Source organism: Herpailurus yagouaroundi, unplaced genomic scaffold (assembly GCF_014898765.1).
Source record: "Herpailurus yagouaroundi ecotype Mexico unplaced genomic scaffold, PumYag 162, whole genome shotgun sequence".
Taxonomy (NCBI): Eukaryota; Metazoa; Chordata; class Mammalia; order Carnivora; family Felidae; genus Herpailurus; species Herpailurus yagouaroundi.
Window position 1 is genome coordinate 2,673,749 of NW_024412403.1, and position 13,982 is coordinate 2,687,730.

Consider the following 13,982-nt stretch of genomic DNA (forward strand, 5'->3'; position numbering starts at 1 on the left):
AGCGATACACGTAAATAGGTGACCTGATTCCACGGCACATAAATACCGGACAGAGACGTTATTTAAGAAAGGAAGAGCTTTCTGGGGCCGCCTGGGCGGCTCAGTTGGTTAAGCATCCAACCCTTTAGTTTGGCTCAGTCGTGATCCCAGGGTCGAAAGGATCAAGCCCTGCACTGGGCTCCCAGCTGAACGTGCAGCCTGCTTGGGATTCTCTCTCTGCCCCTCCCCTGCTCACTCACACGATCTCTCTCTTGCTCAAAAAAAAAAAAAAAAAAAAAAACAAAAAGAAAAAACAGAGAGAGAGAAAGAGAAACACTTTGAAAAGAGGTGAAAACAAAAAACAAAAAAACACCCCAAGTACTTCCGGGTACAAAGCCCAGGACTGAACCCACGACAGCCCCGTGTGTCCAAGTACGGGGTGTTCCAAGTCACTCCCAGGCCCCGGGGGTTCCCTCGCCAGGCAGGCGCCGCACGGCATCTGGAGGCTGGGGTGGGGGCCCTGCCAGGGACCACAGGAGGTGAAGCCCCCCATCCCTCTCCTGGCCCGACCACACCCCGCAGCAACGTGGGCTCCCAGCACTCCAGGGTCTGGCCTCCATCCACCCCTCAGTCTTGGACCCCTCGGGATGGGCAGTCCACCAGCACCTGAAGAGTTGTATGGGGCCCCAGAAGGCAGCCACTGGCCACGGAGGCCCTAGAAGCCCCCTCCCCTCTGCCGGGGTCTGTGCAAAGGGCGGAAGTTTCTGAGCCAGGTCTGTGTTTATGTTGAACTAATGCTGCTTATGTCACAATGCTACGTGCAGCAAGAAATTCAATTCCAACGTTCAGTGTCCAAGGCAGTTGGCTCGTTTACTTAAATAAACAAACAAAAGGGCAGGTGGTTACAACGGCCAATAAAGCACGTGGGATTCAGGGAAGTTCACTGAGTCGACTTAAACGTTTTGGAGGCTTCTCCAAATCCACAGGACCCAGAACGGTCAGCAAAGCCGCAACGGAAGGGCTGTCCGTAAGAACCACAGGCTCCTTCCGAATCCCGAACGTCATTCTTCCCCTGGATGTGTGACTCATGATACCCCACCCCTTCCAAGAAAAGCCACACCAGGAGAATTACAGGCAACCTTTCCTAAGAGCGTGGGCTGAGGCCCAGGTGCCCACCCGCATACCCTGCCGGCGCACTGCCGGCTTCTGGGACGTTCCGTACTCCTGAGCTTCCATCCGGGTTCAGAGTAACTTCAGAAGAGGCGACACTGGGATGTTTGTTTCCAGGAAGGGAGTGGCCTCGTTCCCCTGCCGCGACGGCACTGCGGGGTCACAGGACAGGCCCTCCCCCCTCATGGAGCCAGGGGCGTGGGGAGCGGGTTCAGGAAGCCTTTCTGAGGGCCGCGACCCTCGCATGCCCTTGAATCGGCGATTCTGCTTCAAGGCCTCTGTGCAGAAGTCCTTGGGGTCCCCTCTGTGCTGACACAGACGACACACGGGCCCCCGAGGCGTGGGTTCGTAACAGAGAAAACCAGGATCCACCTACGCACCCACAAGCGGCACGCGCACACGCGGGGCCCCGCTCGCGGCCCGTGGTGTCACGTCACGGGAAGAGGTCAGGGCCCCGCAGCAGGTGCCAGGATCCCAACCTCATCTCAGAGGAGACCGAGGGGCTGAGCGGCTACACCAGCCCGCCCCAGGTCCCGGGTGGCTCGGCTGCACGCAGCCGGGCCGAGGTTCTAATGGTGTCCACACCCGGACAGGCCAACCCAGCCCCTCTGACCCTCACGTGCTGGGCGGCCCCTCCGGCTCCAGCTCCCAACCATCAGATGAGGGGTGGGGGCCCCGGATCTCTGAAGGCCACGTCTCATGCCCACATGCCCTCTGAGGCGACTGCTGGGGCCAACGCCTTACCTGTGTGGTTTGAAAACTGGACGGAGTTCAACGCGTCAATCTCGAATCCCAAAACCTGCAAGACAGAGAAGGCTCAGGTGTGAGAGAGCCAGGACCCCGGGGGCGGGCGGCAGTGCCTCCCTGAGTGGGGCTCCACGCCCACACTTTGGTGCCGTGCGTGTCTGGTGAGGGGCTTCGTCTGGAAGTATGTCGGCAGCAAGCAGCCCGGAGAGCCGAGCCTCTGAGCCGCTGCCCACCCGTGGGAACTCACTTCTGGAAATCCCGCCAAGCAAAAATGCTTGAAAGTGCGAGGCGACAAGGCGTCCATCTGTTCAGACGCTGAAAGGGAGAGGTGAGGCCGTCTCGGTTTCCAGAACGTGGGTTTGAAGCCCCGACCCCTCTGGGGAGGCAGGGCCTAGGGGCTCCCCACTGGACAGCACAGCCGGCCGGCCCCTCCCCCCGAGCCTCCACTGAAGTATCAGCCCCACCCGCTCACTGCAAGCGGGGAGCCCACCGCAGAGCCACACCGGCCTGGGGTCGTGTGGCCACCCTGTGGCTGCGACACAGTTTCGTCACGCACCTCACAGCACAGAGAGTCCCAGGTGCCACTGAGTCAGGGACCAAGTTTATAAAGAACAGGAAGTCCTTTTTCAATGAAGGGGAAGAAAGCTTCTACCTAAAATAGCCCAGGGGCGCCTGGGTGGCTCAGTGGGTTAGGTGTCGGGACTCTTGATTTTGGCTCAGGTCATGACCTCACAGTTGGTGGGATCGGGCCCCGAGTCAGGCTGTCTGCTGGCAGCACCGAGCCTGCTGGGGATTCTCTCTCTCCCTCTCTCTCTGCCCCATCCCCACTCACGTGCTCACTCTTTCAAGATAAACAAACGTTAAAAAGAAATTAAAAATGAAATCAGATGGGCGAGGTCTACACCAGCCGGCATGGACTGCTGTTTGCCTGTGGAAGAAGGCGGATCTTTCCTTCCGCTCATCTTTCCCGTTTTTCCTCATGTAACAGGTAGGCGAGATTCACTCAGGCAACATGACCTACAGAACACTGCAGAGCCCTCCGGAGACGAGCCACATTCTCGGCGGGGCCCTGCCCACGCCCCTTGGAGGTCAGAGGTGGCAGGCATCGGGACACTTCCCTGCCCATCCCTCGGCCTTCGTGCCCTCCCCTGACCCCGGGTCCCTGCCAGGCCCCACGGGCCACCTCCACCTGTCCTTCCGGGCTGGCCCTGGCCGGCATCACCCCAGGCAGCGCAGGCCCACGGCCCTGCCACGTGGTCCTCGCCGTCTCTCGGAGCATCCTCGGGGTGGCTCTGCACAGCCGGCCGCCTGAGGAAACCTGCCCGGGGCTGCACGGAGGCCTCTGGCGCTGGGGGGGGGGGGGGGGCGGGTACAGCCAGAACCGCCACCCGCCGCAAGGTGAGGCCCGAACGCCCGGAAGCAAGCCAAAGCCAAGTCGGTGTGAACAGCACGCCAGGGCCCGGCCAAGTCCTGTGGGGTGTTAACATCCCACAGACCACAGACGTCTGGCTCTCGGAGTCCCACTGACCTTTGGACCCTCTCCCTCCGCAGCCCCAGGAAAATGACAAAGAACAAAGGAGCTTTTTATGGCCCTGGTCCACAAGGCCGGGAAGAGGGCCCCAGTGGGTGAGACTCCGACGAACTTTGGGGACACAGAAACAGATACCTCACAGGGCACGGGGACACTAAAACCTCAGTTCCCACAGAGGGGCTGGGCCAGTGCCCCGTGGAATGTGGCTGAGGAGGAGGCAGCGAAAGGGATGGGGGGATGGAAGGAGAGGGGCGGGTGGGCAGGTGAGAGACAGAGGACAGGGACCGAGAGCAATGAGCACACAGTCCCCGGCCGTCCCTCTGTGTCCTACTCACCCGGACACCACTGACCACGCTTCAAGTCTCCCCTGCACACTCAGAGATAGGCAGAAGTACGTGCGGGGGTCAGGAGTGGCTGCCTCCAGCAGCTGGGGGGGGGGGGGGAGTGGGCACTGCTCACCCTCGCCGTGGCCCACCGGTGGCCTTCCCTCTGTGACGGTTCACTGTGCAATATACACTTAAGATTGACATCTAACAAGTCTCTCCAAAATAATTAAGCAGGTATTACCCAAACTCAAAGAAATAAAATAAAAATTGCCAGTCTTATTAAACCCAACAGTTAAAACGGGCCCTTTGCAAGTCTGCCTGCCAGGTGCACGGCCTCCTACTCCCACATCCAGCTTGCGCGGCTTCGAATCCCTTAGAATTCTAATCAAGGCTCAAGAAACAGACTTGAAGCGGCCATGACACAAATCTGGAAACCCCTGCCAAAATATCCCGCTCCATTGCTTCCGGATGTATAGATAATTAATCCTTTGAAGCTGGCAAACTGATCTGGGAACGAAGTCCCTACTTGGTGCTTCTGAATGATAGCGAGCTCAGCCGCAGGCTGCCTGCTCCTCAAAGGCGGCAGTCGATGCGGCTCATTTCTCGGTGCACGTGCCGTGTGCAGGGCACGCACGACCGCGGGCGCTCCACGGTGCAGGCGCGGGCTCCCGCCCAGCCAGGGGACACCGAGGAGGCTCTGCCCTCACGCCCTCCATGGCCCCCCTCCTGGGGCACAGAGCACCTGCCGCCCCCCCCCACCCCCCGCTGCTTGGGACCCAGTACCCCGCACCCCTCCCAGTTCCTTGCTGGCCCACAGCTGCTAAGGCAGGTGCCTGGGGGGGGGGGGGGGGGCGCAGGTGCCTCCTCGAGGGTGTGGCTCCGACCCAGGATTTCAGAAAGCAGGAAGCCTTTGCAAACCAACCTTGCCTAAGCCAAAACAGCAGTGGAAAGCGCGCGCTCCTCTGCTTCCCACAGGTTCACCCTGCTCCACTCTGCAAGGAACTGCATTAGTACGGTAACCGTTTTCTCGCAACAGCAAAATTCCTCTCCGGTTTCCTCCGTTAGCACAGACAGGTACTAGTGAACATCTTGAGTAAAAGCAAAGTGGCTAACGTGAGCTTCTGGAAAGCAGGGGACACCGGGACCTGGATAACACCGAATGAATTCCCTGTAGAAATAACTGCTCTGGTCCCCATTTCTGGACTGGACCCCACTGGTCACACCTCGCCTCCCCCCTACCCCCCGCCGAGGGAGCCGGACACACGCTGACCCTTGGTCTGGGACTCAGTGCAGTGTTCAGGACGCACATCGTGGGCAGCTGGGTTCTCCCCGGCCATGCTCACCTCCTGCTCAGCATGTGGCACACATCCAAATTCCCATCCCTTGACAGGCTGTGCACAAGTCACATTACCTGGGAAGAAACCCTCGAGTTGCATGGACACGACCTCCCCGGACCGGGCTAACTTCCAGGACAGTACTGGTGGTCTGTGTATTCTTGTGGGTGAGAATCATGTCGTTCTACAGTGAACCTTGGAGCCCACGGGGCCCCAGAAGCCCTCGCTCACCCTGCACCACCGTGTCCGAGTGTGGGTGGCTCCCGGGAGGGGGTCTCTCTCCCACGGTCACCATCTTGTGGCACAAGGGACCCTCCCCAGACGAGTCCACTCTTGTTACAGCGTGCGTTAAAAGCGGGTGTCTGGGCTGAGCTCCAGAAGGGGGGCCAGCACCCTGAATGAGGGAAGGACTCAGCAGCAGTGCAGTTGTGCAAGACCGTCTCACATGGAGCCATTGCAGCTGTTACTAAACACGCTTACGTAGGAAAACCACAGCCACCAGCCAGCCTGGCCTCACCACCCCCCAGGGACTTCCCTACATTCTACCTTCAGCAACGCTCCCTACCGATGGCTCTGGCAGAATCCCACGTAATGGAGGCCACGGTGTGCGCACCTCTTCCACCCACGCTGGAAGTGTGCGGTCACCACGGAAACGGGCACACACAGGAATCGGCCTCCCCCACCCCCGGGTCGCTTTTTAAACATCTACCGGCACGGCTGCAGCCCACGGTGAAAGACGCAAAAGACACTGTGAGAACAAGAGGGAGAAATGACGCTCAGTCCAGGGAGGACGGCTGCAGCGAGGCCTCGCCACGGAAGGGGGACCACCACCTCCACCGACTCTCACCGGCACACACAGGGACAGAGTCCCCTCTCCCCAGCCCCGCCAGGCTGGTGGCCACCGGCCTTCGGTGTGCCCCCATCTCTGCGGACAGCCCCGTGCAGGCGTGTTTGGCCGTCCTCACTACCATCCCCGTGACTGTCCATTGTCCTCACCCCCCGGCCCCCAGATATACCCGTGAAACCCCAACCTATGGGGGCCTGCCCCTGCGCACGGAATGAGGTCCGGACCCCCGGGCTGCGTGTCCCAACATTCCACCAATTCCACATTGTGGCCACAGAGCTGCTGACCACTTTCTGGCCCCCCCCCCGCCCCCAATCTCTGAAACCCCTATGCCTGCGAGCAAATCTCCTGAATGCAGAACATCAGGACCTTGTTGAAAACCTTGTCTTCTCGGCCTCTGCCGCAGCGCCGGGACTCGGTGGGGTTTCTGGGCCCTGGGACTCCCCCCACCAACCGTGAGCCCCTAGGACGCGCCCACCACCCTGTGCACCTCAATGAAGGCTGGTGCGGCCAAAGCCCGGCCCCGGGCCACATGAGGAGAGCCACGCCCATTCCAGAAAACACGAGGAGCCTTGGCCAAGAAGTCCCGCGACGAAGCACGCCCCTCTCCCCAGCGAGCCCCTGCGCCTCCACGCGGCTGCGGAGGAAAACCCGGCTGCTCGATGACCACGGAAGCACAACCAAGCCCGGGCGACAAGAGTCGCAGGATGGAGAGGACCACGGAGGTTCACGGCCAGCCCGAACCGGAGGCGCTTCTGACAAGGTCCCAGCATCGGACACACGGCCGGCGGGAGCGGCCCCTCGGCCTGCCGGGGGCGGGGGGTGCAGACGTGTGTGTGGCGTACAGGAAGCACCCCACCTCCTGCCAACAGAAGGGCGGTCAAAACGAGCCCCGGTGGGAGGGGCAGCTTGGAGACGGCACCCGCTTTCCGTGCCTCTCTGCGCGTTCCCGTGCGCTCAGTGTGCGGGATGGGGGAGGGGTGGTGCACGCGACACGTGCGGGGACTACGGCGGGAGGGGGCTTTCAAACACTTAGTCACAGCCATCCGGCCACCAAGAACGAGCCAGGACGGCAGGGACGCTGGCACGCACTCCAGTTCGGGGGTCCGACTCCCACGGCCGTCACCTCCCGCCCCACGCAGACCTGTGGCCTTTCCCGAAGGAGGGAGGAGGGGCCTCGGGCGGGTGACGCGTGTTCTCCGAGGCCAGATCCCCCTCACTGCTGCAATCATCACCCGCTCTGCTGACAGCCAGCAAGACACGGTCGTTAACTCAGCAGCTGGGCGGGCAGCCCGCCCTCGCAGGGAATAGCAGGAGAGGGGAAGCTCTGGAACATTCCAGCGCAGCTCCCCCACCCTGTCTGGACCACACGGGCTCCTCTGCGGGAGAGGCTCGTGTTGGGCAGGGAGGGGTCACAGTCGCCAAGAACCCTCACTGTGGCCTGTTCTGCAAGACCATGAGTCGCTTCCACAGGAAATCAGGATTAGGAAAGAGAGGACGCAAGATGTCAAGGGACTGCTGGCATCCTCGGGGCTCGGTGCCCAGTGTCCTGCCCACCACCTGTGACCGGTCAGCTCTACCCACGTCCACTGTTCCCTGACCTCCAACGGGAACCTCTGCTGGAAACAGCCCTGCATCCCCGAAGGAGCCTGTAGCTCGCTTTTGGTCCCAAGGCCACCTTGGCCCGTGTGTGTGCACCCTTGCCTCAGCCGTCACCACCCTGGACCCCAGCGACCCTGGCCCTGGTCCCGGGACAGCCCCCTCCCCAACTTCCAGGCTCGAAGTGCTCAGTGGCAGGACCCTGGCCCCCTGCCAGGCCCCGCCCAAGGGCCATACACTAGCAAGGGGGCTGGGCCGCACTGCAGAGCCCTAGGAGAAGGGGGTCTCACCCCAAGACCCGGCAGCACCTGGATATGCATGGGGAACAGGGCACTGCCCCCCTCGGCCCCGCAGGATTCTACCACATGGCCCGGGGCCCCACACCGGCTTCCTCTCTCCTTGACAAACTCCATTTGTTCTGTTCCTTGGTGTCACTCTTCCAGATCACTCTATGAGCAGAACTGGCTGGTTCTACATCAAAAGCTCCACGCAGGCATATGCACCAGGGGACGATCAAGCCCATGAGCCACAAGGCCAACGGCTCCCGCGTCACGTAAGCGCCCTGCTCACAGACGCACCCTCGCCCTTCCAGAGAGCACGGTGCCAACCCAGGCCCCCGGGGGGAGCACTTAGACAGAAGAGACAGCCCCACTCGGAGCACGGCAACAACACGCAACACCCGTGTACGCATGCACGCACACAGTGAGAAAAAGGTCAGAGAACAGGACCAAGCAAGCTCTTGCTTTCTCCAGGACACGCACAGAGGAACGACAGAGGGGGCGCCTCCGTGGCTCGGTGGGTTAAGCGTCCGACTTCGGCTCAGGTCATGATCTTGTGGTTTGTGAGTTCGAGCCCCGCGTTAGGCTCTGTGCTGATGGCTCAAAGAGCCTGGATGGAACCTGCTTCGGATTCCGTGTCTCCCTCTCTCTCTGCCCCTCCCATCCTCATGTGCACGCTGTGTCTTAAAAATAAATAAACGCTAAAAAGAATTTTTAAAAGGGGCGCCTGGGTGGCTCAGTCAGTTAAGTGTCTGACTCTTACTTTTGACTCAAGTCTTAATCTCACAGTTTGTGGGTTCAAGCCCCGTGTCAGGCACAGAGCTTGCCTGGGATTCTGTCTTCCTTTCTCTCTCTGCCCCTCTCCTGCTCACTCTCTGTCTCTCTCTCTCACTCAATAAATAAACATTAAAAAAACTAAAAAGAAAAAACAACAGAACCCCCAGTCCCAACCAAAAAAGAGAGTTAGGAAATCAAGAAATTAAGCAATTCTGGACCTTCCTGGGGAAAGAGCTAAAACACCACCTACGTCCCAGGACTGGAACACAAGCTGGATCAGACCGGGGACTTCCAGAGGCCGGGAAAACGGGAATCATCTCAAATGGAGGAAGGGGAGCGAGCAGACGCGTGCGTCCCGGAGCACGAGGGAAGGTCCGGAAGAGGCTCAGGAGAGTTCCAAACCCCGCGCACCACAAGAACTTGAACCTCCAAGGACTTGAACGTCCACACCAGGCAGGAGGGGCGGGCACTGTTTGATGCCAGGTCTCTTGTGCTGTTTGCCAACATACGTGTCCCCAGGAGAGACATGAAGGCAAAGGCCACATCTTTTAAAGGGCAGGCTGACATTCTTCCGGTATCTTCCAAATGCAGTTATGCTGTAGAAGGGCCCCTTCCATCCCAGGACTACTAAGGAGAAAAAGTAAAGCACTTCCTCTGAAGGCAGCCACCTTGAGGCCCCAGGGGTTCTTAAAGATGAGAGGCTGAATCGACAGGACCCCCCGCCACTCCCACCCCCGCCCCGTCACGCGTCTCTAGGAGATCCTGACGCGTCCGGGGCCCCGCCGCCCTGCGGCTTAGCGGTGGGCATACCATCCCTCTGCCCCAGCCCACGTCGCTCGGCAGGTAGGGGTCTCAATCTACGTTCCAGGCCAGCGGCCTCCCAATGCACCCGCTGCCCACCCACTGCCCTCCTCCCGAGGGGTGTCTGAGCCAGTCCACGGTGGCAAACGCGTCCCTGCACGAAAGAGTACGATCTCCACCGGCCACCGGACACGTCCCAGGTCTCAGGTCTGCTTCTGCACCGACGGGCCCGGAGAGTCCAAGAACGAGGCTGCCTTCTGCAGCAGGCCCCGCAGGCACCATCTCCCCAGGATCTGCCAGGACCCCCCAGGGCCCTGCCTTCCCGGCTCAGCAGCGACACGGTGTTTAAACGGGTTCTGAGCGAAGGCCCAAGTCACATCCTCCGAGCTGCTGGAATTCAGGAATCTCATGTCTCCCTGCCACCGGGACCCTTAAGGGCTGCACCTCTCCACGGTGACCCTTCAGTGCTACTCCCCCTCCCAGGACAGAGGTCACATGTATCTGATGCAAGCTCCTCTCTGGGAGCCTGCAGGGGGCACGCAGCCCTGCCGACACCTTGACATCAGCTTCTGGCCCCCAGCACGGCGAGGGAGTAAATCTCTGTGGTTTCAACCCCCCCGGCTTGCAGCGCGAGGGAGAGCGACCCCAGGACACGCACACGCCACACGCTCGGGACCTGCTGGACCTTCAACACAGCGGCACGGAAGCGGGCTGCGGGGCTGCCTGGGGGATCCCAGGGTCCCCCCTCCCCCGGGGGGTGACGCAGATGCGGGAGTGGCTGCCGAACGGACACGCGCACACACAGACGCCGTGGGGCTGGAAGCGACTGGACCTCCCAGCTTGGGGGAATTTTAAGTTTCCAACTTCCAAAAGGAGGCGACCCCAGCAGCGTCTGGTGCACGAGGCGGCCAGCGGCAGGCCGCACACCGTCTCTCGTCACCACATCCTTCCCTTCGCTTTCCCACCCCTGGAACGGAAGGTCAGAGCAGTGGGAAGGCCCAGCCCCGCCCAGGGAGGCACCCCAGGCGTGCCCCTGGCCTGTGTGACCTTGACCTGGCGGCCCTCCCTCCGTGGATGGGGTCACGGAGTCCACGAGCCTGCCCTCGCTCCCCTCACTCTGCAAACATGGGGTCACCCCGCCTGACACTCGACCTCCTCTGCGGCCGGTCACTAAACCGTACTTGGGACTCTGGCCTGGAAGCAGATCCAAAACCAGGGCCAGGCTCTGCCCCTTTCTCTCCCGTGCGACGCTTTCCTCTGCCTGGGGAAGGCGGCTGCAAGTGCTGGGCTCTGCGGACCCGGCAAAAAGCAGGCTGGGAACCGTGGCCCCTGACGCCCGGGATTCGCACGCCTGCGCCACCCTCACCCCGGAGTGGCGGGAGCTCCCCGGGCACGGGCCCTCGCCGTGCCAGCACCACGGGCCGAGCTCCGTGCGGGCGGTGCCCCCGGGAGCCCTGGCCCCATCTGACTGCCCAGAGGATTGCTCTCGCCTTGCTCGTGAGGCTTGGAGAGGCTCCACAGGCGGGGCCCCGTCCCTGAGCCAGAAGTCCAGGACAAAGGGACACTGCAGTCAGTCCCCACCGGGGCTTCTCCAGTCCCTCCAAACCCGTGGAGTCCAGCCAGAGTCCACCTTCTGCCACCCTCTGCGAGTTCTCCTCCCGTGAGAATAGTCGGGCGCTGTGTGAACCAGCGCACCTGACTCTAGCTGTATGGCGTCGGCCAGAATGGAGCATCTACACGCCATCCCCCCCTGCCCCGACTGAGCACAGCTCTGGGCGTTGCAGGACGCGTCCCCTCGGAGTCCCTGCTGGAATCTGCAAGTGTGTGGCTTCGCGGCTACCCCAGGCTCTGCCCAACCCCGCCCATGCCGTGCCAAGGCTGGTCCGAGGTCAGTCAGCAGGCCGTCCCACCCCTCTGTGCCCCAGCGGGGCGCAGAGGTGGGGGGTGGGAGGGCTGCAGGATGCCAGCGTGGGACCCTGTGGAGCACCCTGCAGGATTGACAGATTGATCCTACCGGAGCTAAGCAGTCCAGCCTTGGCAAGTGTTTGCAGGCTGATAAGGAATCTAGACTCTCATCAAGGAAGCACTAAGTAGCTGCGGGGAGAAAGTGCCCCACGGACTAAGAAATTTCCGGAAATTAATTGTTCTTGTTATGAGCTGAGTTACGTTCCCCAAATTCCTCTGCGGAAACCCTGGCCCCCAGCACCTCAGAATGTGACTGTATATTTAGAGACGGCATCTTGAAAGAGGTAATTAAGGTAAAATGAGGTCAGTAGGGTGGCCCTGATGCAATCTGACTGGTGTCCTCACCTGACAAGCACAGGGGGACCAAGTGAAGGTAGCCACCTACACGCCACGGAGAGACAGACATCTCAGGAGGACACGGCCTTGCTGACACCTCGATCTTGGACTTCCAGAACCAAGAGAGAACCAACTATCGTCTACACAGCCTGATCTGCACTACTTTGTTATGGATGCCTGAAATCACACCGATACTGTCCTGTTTGGGGTCCAGCTTGGCGGGGAGCATGTTTGGAGGACCCCCACCCCTGGTTTTCGCCCCTCCATCCCCTGAGACTGCATCTTATTTCTGTAATTAGGAAGAAGGTAATTAAGCCCAAAAAAACATACACAAGGAAGTACCTGAGGCCCCAGCCCCCACCCACTGCTGGCAGAGGTCCCAGCCTCTACGAGGCCCCAGGCCCCAGGCAGAGGCCCCAGGCACACTACCAGGCCATCTGGCCCTGCTCTCCTCACCGGTCTTCCTGTACGGTGGGGGAGAACACAGCACCCCTGGGCACTGCTGGCCCACCTCATTCAGCAGCCTCTAAGACAGACCCCGTTCACGCACCCCATCTCCCCTAAAACAACCTGGGAAGCAGGCATCGTGACTGTTCTACAGACAAAGGAACTGAGCTCAGTGTGGAAGGTGGCCTCTTCAAGTTCAGGGACCTAACAAATATCCCCTGCCTTCAGAGACAGCCCCCCTGCCAGGCTTTTCCCGGGCCTCACAACCCCAGAAGGAAGTGCCAGGATGAGTCAAATCAGAGGCAGAGCCTCCGACCCCCAGCACACAGGTGAAGGATGCCGGGCACTGGGGAAAGCCCAGGTCAGAATCGCAGTTCTGACCTTCAGAACCACTTCCCCGGGTGGGTGGTCTAGCCCCATCCCTAGAGTCCCCGGTGTGGAAGTTGAGAGCACGCGCCTGGAAGGGAAGGGCATCACTGCAGGACCCAGGTGAGCCGAGGAGGGGAACGGGTGCCCAGTGCAGGGAGAAAGGAGGAGTGTAGACAGACACGGAGGAGGGACTGGGCACAGGACACAAGGAAGCCAGCGGGGGGCCGCACACCCCTGCCAAGGACAAAGCTCCCACGGCTGTGTGGCCAAGAAGGGGTGTCCCTCCTGGGACAGCAGGCTGAAGTTGTTCTTGAGCCCTTCCTGCTTCTGACTGCCAGGTGTGCCTCTGCACCTTTCTCCCAAGCACAGGGCCACCCCAGCGGCCCTGCCCACATAACCCACCTACATGTAACCAAGCTTCCCCTTCCCCAGAGAGCTGGGAGCAGGCAATCCACGGGCCATACCTGCTTCTTGCTGGGGGGTGTGGGTGTGTGTGTGTGTGCAGGCCAGGGGAGCCATGACCTTGTCATGACCACCCAGCCCTCCTGCTGGGCAGACAAGGGAAGGAAGCGCCCATCACCGGTGCTGCCTCCGGCCTGGCATGAGAGCCCACGCCACCCGGGCCTCCTTCTGCACCTCCAAGAGCCACCCAGCCATAACCTTGCGGCTGGAATAGGAAGCAGTGGGTGCCCGGCCAGTGAGGCCCCAACAAGGACAGGCGCGGGAGGTCTGTCATTAAGTAAAGGCTACGGTACTTGAAGAGCAGCTTCTAAAGCCCAAAAGGCAGGCGCCTGAGTCGCTCTCTGGGCTTTTCTTCAACAACACCTGCAGGTAGGCCACCTCTGCCCTGTCCGCCTCTCTGGCCACCACCGCCCCCAGCCGCAAGGTGGGACCCAACCCGGCCGGCAGAAGCCAGGGTCCGCGAGCTCGCTCCTCCTCCTGGCAGGTGGACGCGCCAAACACCTGCCTTCCCTCCCTCGCCCTGCGCCTCCCCCCTCCCCCCGGCCAGGGTCCGGCGGCCCCGCGCCGCATTTTCCCACCTCCAGGGAGTCGCCGGCCCCCCGCCGCAGGCAGGGGTGCGGGTGGCGAGTGCGCCACAGCCTGCGCGCGGGGGCCTGGCCCTCGGCTGGCGCGCGCCCAGCGCAGCCCCCCACCCCCCCCCCCGCCCCGGGGCTTCCGCCCCCGCAGAACGCGGGGCCCGGCGGCCGAGCCAAGGTCACGGAGCCCGCACGCCCGGAGCGGGGACCCCCGGCCGGTTACGTAAGCCGCGCCGGCTGGCGGCGCGTACCTGCAGCGGGAACGTGGCCGCCCGGTTGCCCACGTAGCCGCGGACGACGTGGCTCTGGATGGAGAGCACCCGGCACTCCTCCTCCATGCCGGGCCTGCCGCGGCGGCGCGGGGCCGGGCGGGCGTCCGCGTGTGCGCCGCTCGCTGGGCTCCGCTCGGCTCCGCTCGGCGCAGGCGCTCGGCTAGCGCGCC

General features: G+C 61.8%; 1 protein-coding gene across 1 annotated transcript in view; it reads right to left on the bottom strand.

Annotated features, from left to right (window-relative positions):
• PDXK (pyridoxal kinase) overlaps positions 1-13,953 on the bottom strand; it is a 31,517-nt gene extending 17,564 nt beyond the window's left edge. The window contains exons 1-2 of the mRNA XM_040483798.1: positions 13,792-13,953; positions 1,894-1,948 (exon numbers count right to left, since the gene is read on the bottom strand). Coding sequence (XP_040339732.1) covers positions 1,894-1,948; positions 13,792-13,878 — 142 coding nt within the window. The 5' untranslated portion in view covers positions 13,879-13,953. The remainder of the gene's footprint in view (positions 1-1,893; positions 1,949-13,791) is intronic.
• Between the last annotated feature and the right edge of the window lie 29 nt (positions 13,954-13,982).